Source organism: Siphateles boraxobius, unplaced genomic scaffold (assembly GCF_051911475.1).
Source record: "Siphateles boraxobius isolate OS27281-9 unplaced genomic scaffold, OSU_SipBor_1 20, whole genome shotgun sequence".
In the NCBI taxonomy this organism is placed as follows: domain Eukaryota; kingdom Metazoa; phylum Chordata; class Actinopteri; order Cypriniformes; family Leuciscidae; genus Siphateles; species Siphateles boraxobius.
Window position 1 is genome coordinate 12,701,161 of NW_027508811.1, and position 22,356 is coordinate 12,723,516.

Below are 22,356 nucleotides of genomic sequence, written 5' to 3' on the forward strand. Positions count from 1 at the left end.
AAACCCTTTTAAAAAAAAATCAATTTCATGTAATATTCTAATTTTCTGAGAGCACGATGTTCTAATTTTTCGAGTTTCACCTGTATATTATACACAATCAGAGTTACATTTGCCACAATTTAACCTTTAAAAATAATAAAAACAAATACAAATGCAGGCAACTAGCCAATAGCCATAAAGTTGTCAAACTGTTTTATTATAGCAATTTCCATCTGCATTATATATATAATATGTATATTTAAATCTGATATAGCATTTTCTGGTTTATAGTATGTAAGCATACAATAGTACTCTCCGATTTATGACTGTACAATATCTCTATACACATTCAAGATTGAAAATAGCAGCAGTGTATGACAGACTCAAACGGCATGTTAGAGCACCACATTTTTAAAGACATTTCCTCTTTTCTAAGGCAGGCGATCCAATGTGGAAAACACTGATCTGACCTGTAGGACATCACCAAATGCTTTAAGCGAAATGAAAGGGCGTTCCGCTTTAACACATGGTGAAAAAAACTGGAACAAGTGGTCGATAGAGAAGAACAGGAATGAAGCCTTTGTTAGCGCTTAATCACTATTTCACATCTCAACAGTAGTTATGTTACTCTAACAAACTTATTCTACCTCTCAGCCTCATTAAATTCTGCTAGTTTACTTTTGGTTATTTTGTCCTACCTGTGAGCTCATTAATTGGTCATGATTGTCCCTGCATAGCTGTTGCACTATTGCACTGAGAGGTTGCTACATAAAACACTTCAGACGTGAATGTCCTGATATCCAGCGGCTTTACACTTCTGACAGAAGCGTCTCAGGAGGTTCTGATAAAAAAATAATAAAAAAACAGCGGATAAAAACATCCAGAGAATCGTTCCCCTATGTAACAAGAGTTAGTGTAATCTTGTCATAACAAACAAAAATAAATACATTAATGCTGAATTATTTTCCTTTTTCGTCTGTTTTTAAAATCGATACCCCTTTAACAATCCCATGGCATTGAGTCCTACATGAATAGCTTTTTCTCTAAAAAATAATAAAAGTAAGATAAAAGAGCAATCTGAATCTGAAGACAAATATAAGTTATGGTGTAAGTTCCAGAAATAGTCCTTTACATGTTTTTTTAGATCCTAAATGCAGCTAGAAACTATCTGAAGAAAGGTAGTTGTGACGTACAAAATGTTTCTTTTAAAATGTTTCTTTTAAAAATTAAGAGTTACATGATCACAACAAATGGACTGAAAATCAAAAACTTATCATTAATAAAGAGTGGTCCAAAATACATAAAAATGGAACCAGTCATGAGATATAATCTATTCACCTTAAAATAGGTGACGCTGTACCGCAGCGCAATCAGGATTGACGTAAAAAAAAAATCTCTCTCTCTCTCTTTATATCTATATTATATATATATATATATATATAGATAGATGAAAAAGGCCCTCAAAATGTAAACGCATCTGATTTCTTTGCACTGCGAATGCTGTACAAAGCACATCTGTACGTGACGTGGATTAACCTGGGAAGAAGAAATCACTGAAATCGTTGGTGTTATTTGGCACAGTCCAGGCAAATACTGTTTTGGCTGCTAATGCGTGTCATATCCGAAGCTGCTGTTTTGTAACAAATTCTCTTAAAGTTATTTTTCCCGTTATTTGCTGTCCTTGCCAAATGTCTTTGGTCGTGAGCCCTCTCAGTTCTGCTCTTACTGGCTGAGACGTATCCTGGATTTTCTCGAAAGGCTTAGTGTTATTGATCTCCATCGAGTGTTTCCAAGCCTCCTGGTCGCCGATATCTCACCTGTGGTTGCATCTACTCGGGCTTCCTGGGTCGAATGGAAGATTTGGGAGAGCTCCGTGTCGCCGGGGCCCTCGGGGGCCTCTAGATCTCCTTTGTTGACAGTAACTGAGCGCTGTCTAAAGGCACCATTATTTCTTTGTCCTTCTAGTATCGTGTCTGGTCGAGGTGTGGTGTGGGTCGTCACCTTGCTCCTAAGTGAAAGTGTGTGAGTGTGTATTTCAAGTGTGCGAGTCCTCGAGCGAGAATGATTTTGTGGTCCCTGACTGATCCGCTGCCTACAAAAAGTGTTAAGGTCATTAGTGCATGCATTGCGGGATATGCGGCCCTTCACATTGTAGTCTTTGCGTACGGTCCCCTTTGAAATCGACCGTGATACGAGTTATGTCAAATGGAAGCTGCCCAGTGTACGAGAAGGCCTCTCTAATGGATCCGAGCGCTCTCTCGCCATCTCTCTCCGCTGAGGGTGGTTAAATAGCCCCGTCGTTGTGGGCTGTGTGGTTGGGTCTGTGTGCGTTGGTGGACAAAAGATTGGCCGACTCATCCAGTGGTCCATCCTGATGCTCTGTGAAGGTCAACTCGATCTTGGTGAACTCGCTGTCCGTGGACTGAGGTGTCTTGTCCATGCGAGACGCCATCAGGGCGTTCTGATATTGCTGGCGGGTCACCTGAGAGAAGGGGAACAAGAATTAATGAGCTCTAATTATTCTGGTCTATTTTGGACATTTTGTGATGTAGCACTGCTAATATCTGTAATTATTAAAAGAATAATTCAAAGGTGCTTTGAATAGAAGCGTCATGCTAATTCAAACTGAGATTTTCAGAGCCAAGTGGATTTCAAATGTTTTTTTTAACTAAGCCGTATTTTCTTTTTGCAAAATGATTTTGTTTTAGATCCAAGTTAAAATGTTTATTGAAAATATAAAATGTGTGTAACAATTCTACCAAATGTAATGCTCTTATGGTTTCATTCAGCTTTCTGAAGACGGAAATCATCAGATTTATCTTTTAATTTAATTTTTAATGAAATTATTTGATTCTATTGACAGCTCAAGTTTTTTAACAATAATAATAAAAAAAACTAAACCTGCTTATTCTCTCATGTTCTCCTTTGTGAAATATGTTCCGAAATCTTCTACTCTTGTTTATCTTGCTCAAACTGTAAAACTGCTTTGGATGGATTTTAAAAAAAGAAGGAAAAAAAAGTGTATATAAATAAATGTCAATTCAGGCAATATGTTTGCCTTCATATGGTATTATCGTAAGATGTAACATTATTTTAATATTATGGACTGAACCTCAATACCTAGTAAATAATTATATGTATATATGTAAGTAAATAAATAAATAATATTCTATGCTCTATTACAGGGATTCCCAAACCTTTTTTCTCAGCTGAACATATTTTTTACTGTCAAATATTTTTACATTAATATTTTAAGAATTTAATAACAAATGTGTAACAACACATTTTATAAAATATATTTTTGGACAATATAAATTGTATAAAAGTATAAAATATAGTCTTTATATTACAGAAAGTGGGGTATATCATATTTGAGGGTCCTTGGATTAAAAAAAGTTTGAAATCCTCTGCACTAAACAACAAAAGCACCACTGGACTAACGTTCAAGCTGCATGACGGCCCTGGCTTTGGATACAAGCTTATGCTAAAAAAATAAATGTAATACGACTGTCAGTTTTAGGCATAAAAATACATACCTGTGTTTAGACAGATATTTACGAGGCACAAAGTGTCTCAAACTTCAGTTGAGGTTCTAGAAGGCTTGAAATTCTATGCAATCCAAATAAACTAGTCTGAGCTGAGATTCAGAAGAGCAATATAAATTCTCAGCAGCCTTCAAACCTTGATGTAAAGCAGGTCGGAGGCAGCTCTCACGGTGTAGTCCGGCACATAGACCTGCAGGAAGGAGTTGAGCTGGTTGTTGCTGCTGCCCAGTGTGGGAGTGACCGCCTCCATCCGGTCACTCCTGTTCAGGGAGTCCGAGTGGTTGAGTCCGAACGGTCGCGGAGGTGACTTATTTTCTGTATAGCAAATAAAGGGTGACATGCAGGTCAGTGGTCAGCTGCTGTGATGTAAACAAACCAAAGAAAAGATGCTTGTCTGATGTTCCATTCATTTTGGAAGCCCTGTCTCTTCTCATGAACCATGCTGTGGAATGCTTTTGTGTGTTTAGACACAAAAGTTGAGCTTAATTTATTTACAATCCAAATTTACAACGTAGAAGCCATTTAATGTGACTGATCTTTCTCTGCTAGAAACCCAGTGAGGATTTGCCTAATAAATCCACATAAATAAGGGAAAACAACCATTAGCCAGAGGCTTCTAGCAGACTTTTGTCACTACCTTTTGTTCTGCTGATAAAACACTGGTTATAATCCACTGCATGTTTGCAAATTTTTAAACTTTGTCAGAAAGTGACAATTAGGATTAGAACATCTGCTTAACTCACATGTAATTTTGAGTTTTTAATCAAAATAAGATTAGGTTCTCCACTTCTTAAAGAAAAAGTTCAAAGGGTGTCTGTGGGGAAGCAGTACAAAAGTCATTTCACTGGAATGTATATAATCCCAGGGTCAGATGTCTAACTGTGTGGATGTTTTCATATTTAGAAAAATATACATGACCAATTTGCTAAATATGAAAATGAGTGAATAAATGACATAAATAGATAGCATGTACACTACCATTCAAAAGTTTGGGGTCGGAAAGATTTTTTTTAAATGTTTTTGAAAGAAGTGAAACAGTAATAGTGTGGAAAACCATCTTAAAATAACTGTTTTCAATTTAAATATATTTTAAAATGTAAATTATTCCTATGATGGCAAAGCTGAAATGTCAGCAGTCATTACTCCAAACTTCAGTGTCACATGATCCTTCAGAAATACTTCTTATAGGCTGATTTTCTGCTCAATAAGAATGTATTATTATTACCAATGTTATTAAGTTGAGCCGCTTAAAATTTATGAGGAAATTCTTTGATGAATACATTTTTTTGTTGTTGTAACATTCAACATGTCTTTACTGTCAATTTTGATTAATTTAATGCATCTTTGCTGAATACAAGTATTAATTCCTTTTAAAACCCTTGAATAAAAGTCTAAATGGATAAAGTGAACAAAAGCAGTTTTCATGCATGCAATTTTGTAAAAAGATTTGTTTCAATTGATCCATCTTTTGGATGAATAAAAGAAAGATTCATCAAAAGGTGAATGCTTGTCATGAATGCACATAAAAATTGTGTCATTTGCTTACTGGCTCCCATTACGATGATCGGACCATTAACATTTACTTTTTTCTGTAAAAGAAAATGAGGACCTTGGACAGAGAAAACTCATGACGCACCATTCAAATATTCAGATTCTGATGAGAAAAGATTATTCAGAGGAAGGAGTGAAACGGTGAAGAAACGACTGCAGTACCTGGAGATCCTGCCAGTGATTCTGCTCTGCTCACCACAAAGGTTCGAGACAACGAGAGAGGAACTGGAGAACAAGAGAAAGAAAAGAGAGAAGGAGGGAAAGACAGAAGGAAATCATAGGGAGGAAAACATGATTTACACAGAAATCCACCAAGAATCAAATGAGTAATCATTTGCATAGTGTGCATTTGAATAATGTGATTGATTCAAGAGAGTAATCCTCATGCTCAAAGAAATCCAATAATAAATCTGATAGAAAAGAAAATTGTCCATGATTTGGTAGAAAGAGTTGTATGAAATAAAGATATCAGCCATACAAAAGTGTGTAAAAACTTCAGAGTTGACATTCTCTTTCTTTCATGACCAAAAATCATGCATTTTCATCAAAACCCTGACCTCTGGCGAGGTATGTGCAATACGTGAGACTATGCATATTCAGACCTGGTGAGGAAGTTAGAGCCAGAACTCCATAATACGAGAAGGCACCAGCTTCAAACTTCATCCCCTCCTTTCCAGCCTCAACTTCCACCTTCCCCTGTGGGCCAACAGAGATAGACAGAGAGTTTTTTGAAAAGTGGTTGAATGTAAATAGATTTAAACTATTTGAGTTCATTTTCAGCACTGAATCAATTAAGTATTGGATGATTGTTTTTCAGAAAGGTTGTCATTGATTGGCTAAAATGACGCGTGCGTTGTTGCCGAGAATTTTGGTCAAAATGAGATTCTTAAAGGCAGGGTAGGTGATTTGTTCCAGAAACATTTTTTGTTATGCTAGTAAGCTATTTACATCGTCTGTGGAAGGCATAGGACCATAAAATGTTCGTCCAATCATTGCATTCAGTTCAAATGCAATGGTACGATGTCCTACCTGCCTGTCAACGTATGCATTTTCATTCAAAGCGAAGAACGAAACACAACTTTGCTGCGAGTATATGGGGGGCTTTAGTAGGCGACCAACCCTTTGCAAGCCTTTGCTAGGCAGCTCACTATGTTCAGAGCTTCAAGATTTGAATCAAGGCCATGACGTTATTCATTGATAAAGGTCTGCAAAGGTTGTGACCTTTCGCTCATTCAGAACTCATAACATTGAGATACAGCGGAGGATGTTCTGACCTGCAGGATGAGGATGAAGTAGTCCACAGGCTTGTTGCGGTGAAAGAGGTAGTGCTCTGACATTTTCTTGTTCTCGTCATTATATTTGAGCTCCAGGATGACGTTAGGATGTTTCAGCAAGCGCAGGAGGATTTTCTCTGACATTTGAGCTGCACTAAAGGACTCCACCTCTGGAGGAGGAGAAAAAAACGAGGTTTAACAACGTATTAAGAGTTTGTGATTATTTTATTTATTATTATTTTTATGATTATGAATGCAGAGACACATGTAGTTACATGCTGGACATCAGTACCAGTTGCCAGGAAACGCAGTGTGGCCAAAAGAAGCTGCGGAGATATTTTCACCCTCAACTCGTTATCTGTGGGTTTGAAAGCGGAGAAATCCTGTTTCTTCTCCCTGTGAGCTATCTTCTTTTTCGTCTTGTTGTCAGCTTTCATTGGGAATAACAGAAGGACATGGTTAGATGTTTTGACAAGCATTGTGAGATCTAAATAAATGAGAATGGTAGAGCATAGTAGAGTTCTCAACGGGCCGGGTCGGCCCGACAAACCCGACGGGTCCCGTGGGTTAGGGTCGAAAATATAAGCAAATGACTCGGGTCAGACCTCGGGCTTAATCTTTTCCGCTCAGTGAAAAAAAAAACATTTATTAATCATCGCTGCTGTTCACCGTAAAGATAAGTCTGGCTGCTGCGTGCAACGTGCATTGCGGGGGCAGACCTAACGCCGCTGCGTGCACGCCTTTACCCTCGAGAAGAAGATGGAGATGGTGAAAAGTAAACTTGCCGCAGGTGAATTCACCGTCGCTACTACAGGAGTGGGAAAATCAGAGGTCTGGAAAGTGTTGTTTGGAGTGGTGCTGGATTCTGATGGAAATTATACAGGTTATGTGCAATGCTCAAAATGCAAAGTGCTGATGAAATATGACAGCAAAAAAACAGGGTCGTCCAGAAGATTTTTATTTGAGGCATATTTAGTAGCCTATATAGCCTATTTATATATTTAAAGTTTGTTTCAGTTGTTTGTATTGTTTGTAGGCTATTGTTAAAAGACGTGAACATTAAAGGTTGATTTGAATTCCCGTCTGCTGGTCATGATAATACGTGTATGAGGAAAAAAAGAAAAAGAAAATCGGCGTCAGGCCGCAGGCCGGGTTCGGGCAGATAATTCATGTTGATGTGTCGGGTTACATCGGGTCCGGGCTTTAAAAGCCACGGGCCGGGTCGGGTCGGGTTGTAATTTTCAGGCCCGTTGTGAACTCTAGAGCATAGCACCAGTAACACCAAGGTTACGGGTTTCAATTCCCAGGATGCAGATGTAATGATAATATGCATAGGGGTCAATCAAAGTCTTTAGATATACAAAGGTGGTGCACTTGTATTACTATGAATGGGAGAAAGTGAAATGGCGCAATAAGTCCCGCCTTAAGTAAAAGAGCCAATCGCCGATTTGGTGTAGTAATTGAGTCACTGCTGCTGCTGTAAAAAGCTCTGGTTCCTATAGAAACAGTCAGTGTTCTTAGACGCGTGCTTAGGACTGCGCGTTAGCTTGAAAACGCAGTTTATTTTGTCATGATTCGAGCATTTAGAAACTACATTTATGAGACAGTTGTTGTGATATTTCAAATCTGAAATTTAATCATAAGCTTGGCGAACAGTTTTGAAGAATTTGATGTTTCCCCATTCAAAGAGATAGGAGCTGCACATGACTGAAATGCTGCCCGAGAGGCGTTTCAAAGATGGCCGCCGAGTGAAATGACTAATCATAAAAAGGTACTTTGGGTCTATGACATTAAAGGGAAAATCTTTTAAATGTCTAGTTTAAAACACTTGTGCCAAGTTCTCAGAAAACATAGTGTTTGTATTAATGTTGATTCATGTGGTTTTGAATACATTTTATTCCATTTTCAAGTAAAGGTTCAATGTAATGAATCTTAAAAATGTCATGTGGTTCAATCAAAGTAAAAAGTGATCTACCTTGAAAGTATGATGGAACCCATCTTAATATTTATCAAGAAAAAGTTGCATTCAAGTGCACTTGTGTTTTTTTGAAATATGTAATTGGAGTCCAGCGTATTGGCATTGAATAAATAGAATAAAAATAAAATAAATACAAATGTTTGCTTGGTTTGTAAATGTAAATGTTACTCACTGTATAAGTCGGTCTCATCAAGAATCTCAGATTTGATAATTTCCTCAATGACGTCCTCGAGCGTGACGATGCCCTGAACTTCATAGAATGGGTCACCCTCTCCTTCATTATTCACTCTTTGGACAATGGCCAGATGGGATTTACCTGCCAGTACAAAAACAATATACAGTTATGAGGTATCTCTCATTTCAGATCATATCAAACATGGTGGTCCTCCTGAACCCTCTAAACCATAAATGCACCATAGAATCTCAGTTCTGTTGGTTTATGATTAAAATATCACGCATGCTTACCAAAATCTATGAGAGAGTTATTATTTGACAATTGTGACTATTCAAACAAGAAGTTCTTGGAGTCAGACAATGATCCGTCGCGTTTTCTTAGCAAATCTCTCATGGTTCCACATCTGTTTTCCCAGGACCTCCTCGATAAGCTGCTTAAAAAATTCCTGCCCAGCACTGTCAACCAAAATGTTAAAGAAAATTCTTTTCCTGTTTCTCAGCTAGTGATCATTTAAAAGGAATTTTCCAGAGCCGGAGCTAATATTAGATCTGAAATGAAGTTTCCATTCCACTTGGGTGATGCTCTCACCGGCGTGACAGTGTAGCAATCCATTATGTAGGGTGTCTGCATAAAAATTTTCCATAAATACCACTATATATACCAGCAAAAAAAAGAGAAAAAAAAGAGAGAGAGAGAGAAGAGGTTTCTTTAAAAACTACTGGGCGGCCAGACCCGAGTTAATGACAGACCGATCTTCGGGCCTGTTTCATGCCTGTTGGAATCAGTAAGCAGTGCACAAACACTTGCCTGAGGAAATATAGGCTTATTTGCATTTAAAACCAACATGACTTTTAAAACAGCAGGAAAATCTGATTATTTTGTAAATAAACTGTTTAACAGCACCTCTTTGTTAGAGTCTAAACGGAGTTGGTTTTCAGAGGCCGCCCACATCTCTCACTCCTGATCTATCTGATCTCAAAGAGAGTTTTAGACAGTCACTTCTCAACATATGAACCATTTAAGACACAATAAATGATCTTTCATCAGTTCAGTACAGTTTTAGCCAAACTGAGAACAAAAGTAGGTCCTATATCCAAAGAATCTAGAGAAGAGAAGCAATTGTTATTAGCTTCCAAGAAATTCCCACACAGTGTCACAGAGGCTTTAACAGCAAATAATAGAAAATCTGGATATGTAATTTTGACCATTTTGAGAAGTGTATATTCAAATAACAATGTTCTTTCACCGGTCTAGTTTTATGAGCTCTATATGGTACAGTTATGCTGACCAAATTACATTTAAAGTTTGGCATCAGTAAGTTTTTGTTTTTGAAAAAAGTCTCTTATCATAAGAGGTAACATCTATTTGATCAAAAATACAGTAAAAACAGCAATATTGTTGAAATAAATAACTGTTTCTATTGGAGTATATTTTAAAATGTGATGACAAAGCTAGTTTTTAGCATCATTACTCCAGTCTTTAGTGTCACATGATCCTTCAGAAATCACTAATATGCTGAGGCAATTCTACCATAGCGTCAATTAGCAGTTCTCATGGCATAAGAATATGACCACTGAGAATAAGACACTAGCTTTCTGAGCTTGAGACATGACTGTCGATCAGAAAAATTACAAACACTTTAAACAAACAAACTCCAAGATGAATTGGAGTGCCTAAACGTTTTGGATCAAGTAAACAGAACTTGACTCCAAATGAACACATGGTTTCTAGACAACACATACAGACAGATTTTGTACATTCCCACCTTATTTATGGAATGAGGTTTTTCCTTAGATATTTTCCATAATGGAATATCCCTATAAATAGTTGGTGGGACTGTGGGTGGCACATCTGTGATGCTTCACTGAAACATCTTACAAATATCACAGGCACTTATCAAGGCACTGATCCTTTTTATATAGTCCTTTTTTAAACAGTGCAATGACTGTAAATGTAGGTTCCCAAGGAAAAGACTTACATTAGTCTTAATAATATTTCACCCCGGAAATGTAAATTTCATGGCAGTAAATTCACCCCCAGTGTTTCTCCCCCATGGCAGGCCTATGACTCATCTGTATTATAACAGTGCTCACACAGTTATTTCAAGCACAAAATCTGATTAACAATTGCTTATTCAATTACAAAGAATATCCTCCTCAGACCTCAATATGTCAAGATATTTAAACTTCCTGACAGACTGAACACTTAAGCGCTCCTAAACATGTTAATAAACACTTAAATAAACTGTTAAAAAATACCCCTTTATCTATGGCCTACCTGGGGAGGCTTTTGAAGCAAAAAATGCACATTTAACAGAAAACTACCTGAGAATCATACAGCAAATGGTCAAATTATTACAGGCTTACTGTAGTGATTCAGGATAAGACAAAAACATGGTTTGAAAAAAGGCATTAAATGATGTACTAGCTCATTATATACATTTTGTAAATTCTGAACACAAAAAAGATACGAACTGAGCTTTAACAGTCATCTTTTATGAATGTTTTTCAAGCATCAGATGTAATCTATACACTTGTTATTTGGAGTGACTTTCAAAAGGTGATTTACTCTATTTTGGTTGCTACCGTAGTGATCTGTGTTTATACTCGAACTATAAACTTGTATCTTAGTACTTCTGTGATCATTTTAATATTTGTGACAGAAATATCGATACTGTGTGTGGTTGAAAAGATTGAAACTAAAGCTGTTTCATATTGACAACTGCTCTTTCTGGGTCAGCGACTGCGCTAATAGTTCTCTTACGAGAGTATCTCTCGTACTGCGTAATATCTTACGCTATGGGGAAAACCTCTTTTCCACGAGATATTGAAGCCAAAAATTATCCTTAATTTTGAATTAATGTAAAACGCTGTGCAGCAGCATGCAGACATAGGCAAGACGGCTTGCGCGCCTATTGGCTGCCCTGCGGCAACAGCAGCAGCCTATCGAGAGTGGCCCTGCATGACACATATCCAATGGGGGCATTTCGCGCCCACTTCGTCACGTCCCGCCAGAAAGGGCGTGGTCTCGCCCTATAAATATAGCTCGATTAGGCTGGTACACTGATTTTTCATCTCTTCAGCGAAGCATCACGCATCGCTGGATCCGGAGTGAGAAGCCACGCCGTCTGAGAAAAAGCACACAGCGGGACGAGCCTTTGAGTCTGAAGTCGCTGGCATCGCCGCCTTTAGCCGCCGTACATGCTACGCTTTCCAGCGTCATATCCTTTTCAAGTGTGTGTGTGTGTTCGCTGCTGCGACACACATTTTTTCACTGTCTCTCTCTCATAAAAGAGCTGCGTCTTTTTCAAGATGCATAGATCCTGCGGCTCGTGCCCAGCCACGCTCAGTGAAGAGGATCGCCATGTCATCTGCGTTTCCTGCCTGGGTGGGGATCATGCGGCTCTCGCTCTCGTCGACGTCAGCTTCGCCGTCATCGCTCGAGTCCCTCCCCGATGGACAGCGGCTGCCGTCCGCCGACGCTTCCGCCATTGAGGGCGACGAAACAGCCGAGGCCTGTTCTATCCTGGCGTCGGATAGTGAGGATTGGGCGAGCTCTGTGGACCTCCCCTCTGCTTCCGCGAGCCTTCTGGGAAACGAGCCGGCATTGAATCGGAGCTTATGCGTCTGCTCTTTCAAGCCGTCGACAACCCCGACCTCAACTGGGAGGCGCCCGCGCAGCCTGCGTGCAACCGACTGGACGGATGCTTCCTCAAGAAGGACCAAGCGCAGTCACAATCCAGGCCCGCGCCTTTTCTGCACTACAGAAAAGCACGATGGCCATCTTGCAGATCTTCCAGGCCGACCTTCTACGAAAAATGGACGAGGATGGCGATGGGTCGATCAGCATTGCGGATTTGCGGAGCGCTACAGACCTGGCTCTACGCGCTACAAAATCAGCTGCACAGGCCATTGGGCGGAACATGGCCTCACTCACCATGGCTGAGAGACATCTGTGGTTGACGCTGTCTGAAATGACTGAAGCGGAGCGCTCTGTATTCCTCGACGCGCCCATTTCGTCAGCTGGCCTCTTCGGATCTGCAGTCAAAGATTTCGCGGACAGATTCCAAGAGGTTCAAAAGACATCGCAGGCGATGAAGCACTTCCTTCCGAAGCGCTCTAGTTCCGCAGCAGGTCGCTCTAAACAGCCGCCTGCCCGGAGCTCCCAGCCGCATCCAGCACCACCCGCCGCTTCTCAACGGCACCAGGCCCGAGAACAGAGACCGCGCTCTCGCTCTGCTGGACGCCGTCCCCCTCAGCGCGGGCCCCGGCCGAGGATCGAAATCAAGCCCGAGGTCTCAAAGCCTTCCTAGCCTCTCTAGGAAAGCATCGGTGTTCAAATCCTGCTGCGGCCGGATTTTGACCGAAACGTTTCGCTCGTCCAGTTCCATGCAATGTGACTGTTCCAGCGTATTTAGCAGTCAACAAGCCGGTCCATTTGCCCGCTAGCCTACACACAAAAGATGTTTTTACGGCTACCCAGATAAATCCAATAAAGAGTGTATTTTCTGGTGTTCCGGCCACGGCCGATGGTGTTATGAGTCTTGCAAGAATGCCAACGTCTCAGTGCCCATTCCCACACGCAGACACAGCCCACCACAATACAGGGCTAGCACTAGGGGTGGGCGATATAGCCTCAAAATTCTATCACTATATTTCAAGAATATTTGCGATGATGATATTTATGACGATATAGACATTTTTTTGTTGTTGTTGAAAATTTTCTTATTATGTTTATCTCGCCTAAATGTTTCCTCACTCATTGCGTTTTTACAATGTGGTAATTTTGTTGTTAAGAGTTTACACAACACAAGGAAGTTTGATTTCAATCTTTGAATTAAATGTTAAATGTGTGTAGGTCTAACACCAGTATTCAGAAATACTACAGAAACATAATAAAGTAATCAAATGTAAAATAACACATAGTCTTTTAGTTCTATCTTTTGTTGTTTTGACGACAACATTAATGACAGACGCATAGCCTATGGCTGCTGTCACTTTTACAGCTAGTGCACGGATCCATTGCTTTTTTCATTATGCTGTCTGTCACACTGTCACATGCGTTTTATACATAACCGACTGTTATTATGAGTATACTTACCAAGACCGGAAGTTTTACACAATTTTGCGTTTTTCCCCCCATTAAAGCGATATAATCCGCGAAAAATAACTTTAGTTTCTCGCGAGCTGTAGCCTATATGTATGCACGCAGTGCAACTCTCTCAGAGTGCGCGAGTAGCTTATTGGATAGTTTAAAACCGCTTGAATGTTTAAACTGATAAGAATTAAGAAGACTTGAAAATTATAATCTTTAGTTACGATGCACTGATGGCCCGATTGTGCAAAAGACCATTCAGTCATGTCCCGACTCCTAAACGCGCGCGAGAGAAGACGCGCGTCGGCAGCCCCGCTGAACACTCAAGCTGTTTGTGAAATTGCTAAATCGTCATCGGAGGCTGACAGGCTGCTCTCGCGCTCAGACAGGTGTTGTTGTTGTGCGTGCTAGGGAACATAAATGCGCCATACGTCATCGCGTCGCTATATCATTGATATCGCGATATGACACTTTTTTATCATGTAAAAATGTATACCGGTATTATCGTGGACGGTATGATATGGCACACCCCTAGCTAGCACAAAAAAAAGCGACTCATGTCGATTGTGCAATAAATGTAGTGTACGTGCCCACGACACAGTGCCCACAAACACTACACGAAGCATCTCCCACGGTTTCTGAAAAAACTAAACCAACACATTTTCAGTCGGCGCGAGCCGACAGTGTTCTCAGTGCAGTGAGTGTGCCCGCTATCCCGGGGCTACATTCCCTCACAGACATGCCGAACCCCACGGGGCACGTCCCGCTCGCCTTCTCTCCACAACCTGTCAGAGAGATCAGCGCCCGCTGTGATCAGCGCTCCCCCCGCCTCGCACACTGCAAACACAGTGTCTATTTCTCAGCACACCGGAGCTCTCCGGCCGCCACTATGCCGCGGCCAGAGCCCAGATTTCATTCTACCTCTAGCCTTTCACGCAGATGCGTGGCCAAAGCTTCCTGGGGTATCGAAGTGGGTGCTGAATATTATAAAAAGAGGCTTTTCGCTGCAGTTCACTCGGCGCCCCCGCTGTTGCGCGGCGCGAGTCGAAACGACGATAAAAAACGAAGTATCTCATTTACTTCGAGCCGAGATAGCGAAACTACTGAGCAAAGGGGCTATAGAACCTTTATCTCAGGCTCAGAGCGAAGGGGGGCTATACAGCATGTATTTTCTGGTACCGGAAAAAGACGGGGGTCTCAGACCCATTCTAAATCTGCGACAGCTGAACAAAGCGCTCACGAAGCGCCAGCTCAGAATGATTACAACCAGGAAAATCCTCGCGCAAGTTCACCAGGAGGACTGGTTTATGTCAATAGATCTGAAAGACGCCTATTTTCAAATACAAATAGCGTCACGTCACAGGCGATTCTTGAGATTCGCCTTCGAGGGCCAGGCATACCAATACAAAGTCCTGCCGTTCGGCCTGTCCCTGGCACCCCGTACATTTACGAAGTGCATGGATGCGGCTCTCGCACCCCTGAGACTCCAGGGCATGCGAATTTTAAAACTACTAGGACGATTGGCTGATTCTAGCTCGATCACAATCAGAGCTCATAGAACACAGGGCCACATTACTCGAGCATCTCAAAAATCTGGGCGAAGCTGGCGTCGACGAGAGCGAGAGCCGCATGATCCTCACCCAGGCAGGAAACGCAGATGACATGGCGATCCTCTTCACTGAGCGTGGCTGGGCACGAGCAGCAGGATCTATGCATCTTGAAAAAGACGCAGCTCTTTTATGAGAGAGAGACAGTGAAAAAATGTGTGTCGCAGCGGCGAACACACACACACACTTGAAAAGGATATGTCGCCGGAAAGCGTAGCATGTACGGCGGCTAAAGGCAGCGATGCCAACGACTTCAGACTCAAAGGCTCGTCCCGCTGTGTGCTTTTTCTCAGACGGCATGGCTTCTCACTCCGGATCCAGCGATGCGTGATGCTTCGCTGAAGAGATGAAAAATCAGTGTACCAGCCTAATCGAGCTATATTTATAGGGCGAGACCACGCCCTTTCTGGCGGGACGTGACGAAGTGGGCGCGAAATGCCCTCATTGGATATGTGTCATGCAGGGCCACTCTCGATAGGCTGCTGCTGTTGCCGCAGGGCAGCCAATAGGCGCGCAAGCCGTCTTGCCTATGTCTGCATGCTGCTTCACAGCGTTTTACATTAATTCAAAATTAAGGATAATTTTTGGCTTCAATATCTCGTGGAAAAGAGGTTTTCCCCATAGCGTAAGATATTACGCAGTACTCGTTCCCTCTCTAGAGAGAACCGAGGTTACGTTAGTAACCGAGTACGATTTGAATGTACCGGTGTGAATCGAGATATTTTAAAGATTAATTGTGCAGCTCTACTGTTGTTACTCTCTCTCTCTGCATTGATATCTGACGCAAAACGTATACGAGTAGCGCGAGGGCTTTTCAGTGCTTTCATTACTAGTTTAATATGAGAATATTCATATTCTATTAAAGGATTATCTTCCACCACTTCGCCCACACATTGCACCAGAACAGTTTTCGGAACCAAAACTTATTTTGCACGGTTCGGTATTTTTCAAAAACACTAGAGGTTCTGGATAAGAACTGATTCTCGGTTCCCAATCCTAATAATAACATTATTAAAATGTGTGCTAGAAAATAGGAGGTTTGTAGTTGAATGCTTTTGTAAAATTTAAACATCTAACATAAAAGCTTTTGTTTACATAATATGTGTGTATATTATATTTATATCATATGTCTGTGTATATATGTAAACTGTTATGTTAGATGCGATGAATCGCAATTAACCGATTTGACCGCACTAACAGAAATTAAAAATGAAAAATCATTTTACTTAATTTTAATCAATTATTTTTAATTAATAATTTCAATATGGCATACAAACATTAGTATTCAGTGTAACAAGATCCTTCAGAAATCATTCTAATATGCTGATTATTATGAACATTTCTTATTACAATGTGGAAAACAGCTGTGTTTCTTAATATTTTTGTGGAAACTATGAAACATATTTTTTTCAGGATTTGATGGATAGAAAGTTCAAAAGACCAGCATTTATTTGATCAACTTAATGTTTCCTGGGAATTATTAATTTCTATAATAATAATAATAATATCTTACTGATCCCTATTGGGATTGGTGGTGTATATTATTCATAATATAATATATAATAAATTTATAAATATATATTGTTAAATCAAGACCTGTTCTTCTCAAGGACCTTTTCTTGTATCGGTTTACTGCTCAGTTGTAACTGTAACAACAATGCATAAATCTTCGTCTTGTTTACAACATGATTTATGTTTAAATCTGCCAAATGCGCATTGTATTATTGTCAACAACATAAGCATCAATTAAACCTGTGAATTCCTGACCCTGCTTACAGGATTACACATTCCAACCACACAACATTTTGAATGGAAATACCCCTCATTCCTGAGAGGAGTCATTTTATAAGACTAGAGAAGCCAAGAGCAAAAAAGCCACAATCAAATCCATTTACATAAGCAACAACTTGAAATCAAGCAATTAAGTGCATTGGAGTACAAAATGCTACAACATCCATATAATTAGCCTAGAAATACAGTACAGATGCACAAGACCCACGTGGAAACCAAACATAAGGATATAAATAATACATATAGATATAGATATAGACTATCAGAGTCCAACAGCTTAATGGACACTTGCCCTTTGACACATCAGGTGACAACATGCTTTCATCATAACAGCATATCACTACCTTTTGTGTTGAGTAAACACAGTTTGAAAGGTATGTCGAGTCACAACAAAGAACTGGAGAGAAAGGCTTATGTTGGTGATACGGAGTCCTTTACACGGGAGATGTGGGGGCTTCTAAGATAGGCTTTGTTGATGGACTCAAGCTCGACACTGTACTACACATACCTCAATCGTTGCCCAAATCTGTTTAAGTCCATTTCCTGTTCAGCCGCAATTTGTGGAATGTCAGGCCACGGTCCTACTATGGTCTGTGTCCACAACTGCGTGACAGCATGTTTAAAAATGACACCATCCAACGACACACTGCTGTGTGTCGACATACACGACACACTGCTGTGAGAAAGCGACATACACGACACACTGCTGTGAGAAAGTAAGACATGCTGTTGCTGTATAGTGTATAGCATACATGAATTACCCGTAGCAGATCTATACAGGTGGTGCTGGGGAAGGTGGAGGGTTTCTGAAGGTGCGCTGCACTGCTAAGGCAAAGGCTAATCAAATATTTGAAGGTTGAGCAGCGAGCTTATTGGCTACTGATAAAGCAGGAATCAATTTGCTGTGCCCTATAGAGAATGGTGTGATTGAAAGCAGGTTGAGTTAAGGCCATATTAGCCTGCACCATCTAGATTTTCATGACAGAACTTTGTATGTCACGATAGCATTCTTCTACAGAGCATTATGGCCCATAATAACCTCACCAACTCATATTGCTGTTTGGTATTTCTATCATAAAATAATTCACTGGTTCAGACACCATGTTCTGATTGCTCAGGGCAATGGGTGAAAATCACAAGCCAGAGTGATCATTACTCAGTGCCTGTTGAAGGAATGATTCCCTGAACAGCAATCGTAAAACAGCTTTATGGGATGACTGTGATGTTGTAAAATAAAAGCTTAAGCCTGAACATTCAACAGTCTTTTCATGAACTCCAGAGATCAATGTTATATCGGAGTAAGAGACATCACTGACAGTGAAGTTTAATTAACTCCTCTTGAACCGTCTTCATTGAATCCCACACATCAGAAAGAACAGATCATCTTCAAGTATATCTTCAAGTAACATTTTACATTGCAACCAATAATAACACTACTTACTGATGCTGAACATAATGAAATCTAACACTTCCAATAGTTCTCTATTTTGTATATGTTACTTTAGAGCAGAGGTTAAAATCTTTAAAGACCCAGGGACCCTCATAGCCAGACTTCATAATAACGGTCATTAAGAAATTAACTAACATTACCACATTATAAAATGCTTAACAAATCATTAGTCAGAATACTACGGAATATTAATACTATGAACGTGATTTTCAAATGTTTTAATTAATATTAATTTATTTTTGAAAAGTGAAAAGAGGTTCATCTACCACAATCGAACTGTCGCCCTAGCACAGCTTGCCAAATATCTTCTTTATGTGATGATATGTTAATATATAACAAACACTGATCAGTGGTAATGAACCAATAAATATTAGCCTAATGGTAGGTTTCAATGGTTTTGCCAACCGTCTCATATGAGCGCTCTAGCAGTGTACTTTTGCTGTGGTTACCTCCTCAGGTGACCTCTGTTTCTAACTTTAGTGGAAACTGAAAGTTTGAAAATTTTGTTGAAACGTACATTTCTTATTACACATGAAAAAGAACACATAACTTTTATTATAATATAGATGAATTATTGAACATGTAATTAAATATGTAGCTTTAAAATAAAACAATGAAATGATACACCCCCTTACATTTATAAACTCCTTGAGCATACTTTTATCATTATATAGCTGAATTCTTTAACAATTAAATTAAGGATGTATCTTTAAAAAAACAATGCAATCGTATACAACTTTAATTCTTTTTAACTCAGAGCATAATTGTATTATATAGCTGCCTTATTTAATCTTTAATGATGTAGGTTTTATTTTAAAATATATAGATATATTTATATATGTATATATTTACCTTTTTTAAACTCCTCGAGCATGGCATCCAGCTTTGTATCATTGAAGACAAAATGCAGAGGATGGCTATAGAACTTGGTGATGGTTTTCAATGGCGTGCAGTCATCAGGATCTACAAAGGCCAGGTCCTTGACAAACAGCAGGTCCACAATATGACATCTCTCGCCCTCATACACAGGAATGCGCGTGTAGCCGCTCTCCATGATCTCAGACATGGTGTTGAAGTCCAGGATGGCATCCCCAGCGATCATGAAGCAGTCTCGCAAAGGTGTCATGACATCCTCCACAGTTTTAGTCCTGAGCTCCAGAGCACCCTGGATGATGTTAAGCTCCTCTTTCACCAGGTCATTATACGGATCGGTCACCCTGAGCATCTCCAGCAGCTTCTCCCTGTTGTACACAGTGCCTATCTCCTGCCCCAGCACGTGGTCCAGGAGTTTACTGACGGGATAGGAAGCAGGGAAAGTGAGGATCATGAAAAATTTAGTCAGGAATATTGTGTTTGCTCCCACAGCGAGCCCATGCCTGGAGCAGATGGCTTGTGGCACTATTTCTCCGAATATAACGATCCCTATAGTGGACACCACCACAGCGATCAGCCCCGACCCTGCGATGTCATCGAGCAGTATGGTCAAAGTGGTATTGACCAGAACATTTCCTAAAAGCAAAGAGCACAGAAGGTAGTTTCCTTGTCTTCGGACTGGCTCAATCTTCTTCGCGTAATTCTTCTCCTTCTCAGTCCCGCAGTTTTGGACAATCCGCAGCTCCATGGGATCCAGTGCCATCAGTCCCAGATTCAGCCCGCTGAACATGCCGGACAAACACAACAACATGGCAATAAAAATAACCTGCAGCCAGAAAGGTAGCAGGAACTTTTTCTCCTCCACCACGAGCACTTTAGTGTCTTGCCCGCCGTGATAGAACCAGGTGTTCTCGGACCACGAGTCCTGCGCGCCAGGTGTTGTGGCGGCGATGCACAGGTAATACAATTTTCTCTTCTCTGTTTTTCGCAGAGGTTTCACCTCTACTTCAATAATTCCAGATGTCTTTCTGCTTACCTCCACGTTAGGAAGGATGGTGATATCGGAGGTTCGGATGCCGCAGGGATGCAGGGAGGCAGGTTTGTCTCCGGGGCTCTGGCTCTTCGTAGGTGCGCTGCTGCTGTGTTCCGTGAAGGCGAGTTTGGACCACGTCTCGTTGTTGATGTTTTGCCCATAGACCCTTAACCTGACACGAGATCGCTCGCTGACGCGCAGAGTGCCTCTGTTCATACACGACACTTCGTCGGTGTCCTCGAGCCGGATGCCGATGATGACAGTCTCTTCTGGCGCGTCTTTGCCATCAGTGTTACCGATCAGACAACTGCTGACAATTAAGAATATAACAGTCAATGATCTAGCCCGGTTTAGCGCCGCCATATTAGAAGTGGGCACTGCGGTCCATTGCTCTGCCATGTTGACCATGGGCAGGCTTTTGTCAATGAATGTAGGATGCCACAGTCAGAGGGAATCCGCGTCAGCCTTCATCCTCTCTATTGCCGTCCTGACATCAAGCAACAAGGCCGGCATTACTCACCGCGTATCGCTGCCTCTCAGCAACACGATGACACACCAACACGCTCTATGTGAACTGCTGTGAGTACAGATACCTAATGACGGACGTTCGTTTTGACCAACCCGGTAGCGTATGCAAAATAAGCCAGGGTGCATCCAATGACATCGCGCGAGATGTCGGAGGAGAGGCGGTGCTATCGGCCTTAAACCCGGTAGTGGGTGTTTCCAAAGACCAATCAACGGGTAAAATGAGCAGTACCTAAAAGGTTGGAGTGGTCGCCGACGGCCATCTGTATCTCACCATTGAAAATACTGTCCAAAACATCGCATAACGTACTGAAATTTCTGGGTTAATTCTGAAAGAGAGAGAGAGAGAGAGGAAAAAACTGTTTGATGGTTTTACTAGTGTATATCATACATGAGGAAATATACAATAAATTAACCGAACAGAGTAAAACAATTCTCCTTATATTTGCTTGTAAGTGCGTGTGCGTCTCTGCCAGTTAAACACACTCGCCACGCCTTCTTCAAGCGTTCATTATGTCACATTCCAAAGCAAACAGTTTGTGATGTTTTAGAAAATGAAAAAAAGAGGAAAATTATAAAAGAGTAAAATTGGATAGCCTACTAATATAAATTAATATTGCGATTTTTTCATTTGCCTTTATTCTGTCACCTTTTGGATAGACTTTAAATAGGATATGAAAAAACAATATTTATTTTTAATAGCCAAATTTAGAACTACATGATATTCTCTCTCTCTCTCTCTCTCTCACACACACACACACACACACACACACACACACACACACACACACACACACACACACACACAAACACACAAACACACAAACACACAAACACACACACACACACACACACACACACACACACAACATAGAACACATATTCACATAGAACGGAAAACAGACACTAGTCCAAAACAAATTAATGAATAGAATTCCTTGCAGGGAAAATGACCAAAGGAGATCCGCACACTGGCCAAAAAGCTTATGTAAAATTATTGTCCAGAGGCCACAAATAAAGTCCAGAAGTGCAAGGTGGTGCACATAATGTTTTCGGGCTCAACCCTTCATCAATGCCATGTGTTTCCAAGCAAACACCTGCGCTCATTTACTACCGTAATCATTATAATACACCGGACACTTACTTTACCACCATATAGGTAAACAAAATACAATAATTCCTATACATTATAACAAAACCCAGTTAAGTTATAATTAATTGTATTTTGTTATCCTATATGGTGGTAAAGTCAGTGTCCGGTGTATTATAATGATTACGGTAATAAGCCTGTGTAAATGAACGCAGGTGTAAGCTTTTTGTCTTATTTCTCGTGTGCGGATATCCTTTTGTCATTTTTTGATTAATAAGTGTATTCACAAAATGTAATTGCACAAAAAAGTCTGTGTATTCTCAAGATGTATATGAAACCCTTTCAATTATGACAAAACTGAACCCTAAAACAGTACTACAAACGTAAAACT

At 40.5% G+C, this 22,356-nt stretch overlaps 1 protein-coding gene across 2 annotated transcripts; it reads right to left on the reverse strand.

The window, feature by feature from the left end:
- Positions 1–169: 169 nt before the first annotated feature.
- On the reverse strand, positions 170–20,935 carry cnnm2a (cyclin and CBS domain divalent metal cation transport mediator 2a). 2 transcript variants are annotated; one of them, XM_077236875.1, is made up of 8 exons: positions 19,297–20,935; positions 8,500–8,643; positions 6,642–6,779; positions 6,350–6,519; positions 5,678–5,771; positions 5,238–5,300; positions 3,661–3,839; positions 170–2,461 (listed from the first exon to the last, which is right to left on the reverse strand). In XM_077236875.1, exons 1-8 carry the CDS (start codon positions 20,756–20,758, stop codon positions 2,264–2,266), a joined length of 2,448 nt encoding a protein of 815 aa, XP_077092990.1. In that variant the 5' UTR covers positions 20,759–20,935; the 3' UTR covers positions 170–2,263. The 2 variants fall into 2 exon arrangements, with proteins under 2 accessions (XP_077092990.1, XP_077092991.1); XM_077236876.1 differs by lacking the exon at positions 5,238–5,300 and having other exon boundaries at positions 2,124–2,461; positions 19,297–20,893.
- Positions 20,936–22,356: the final 1,421 nt, after the last annotated feature.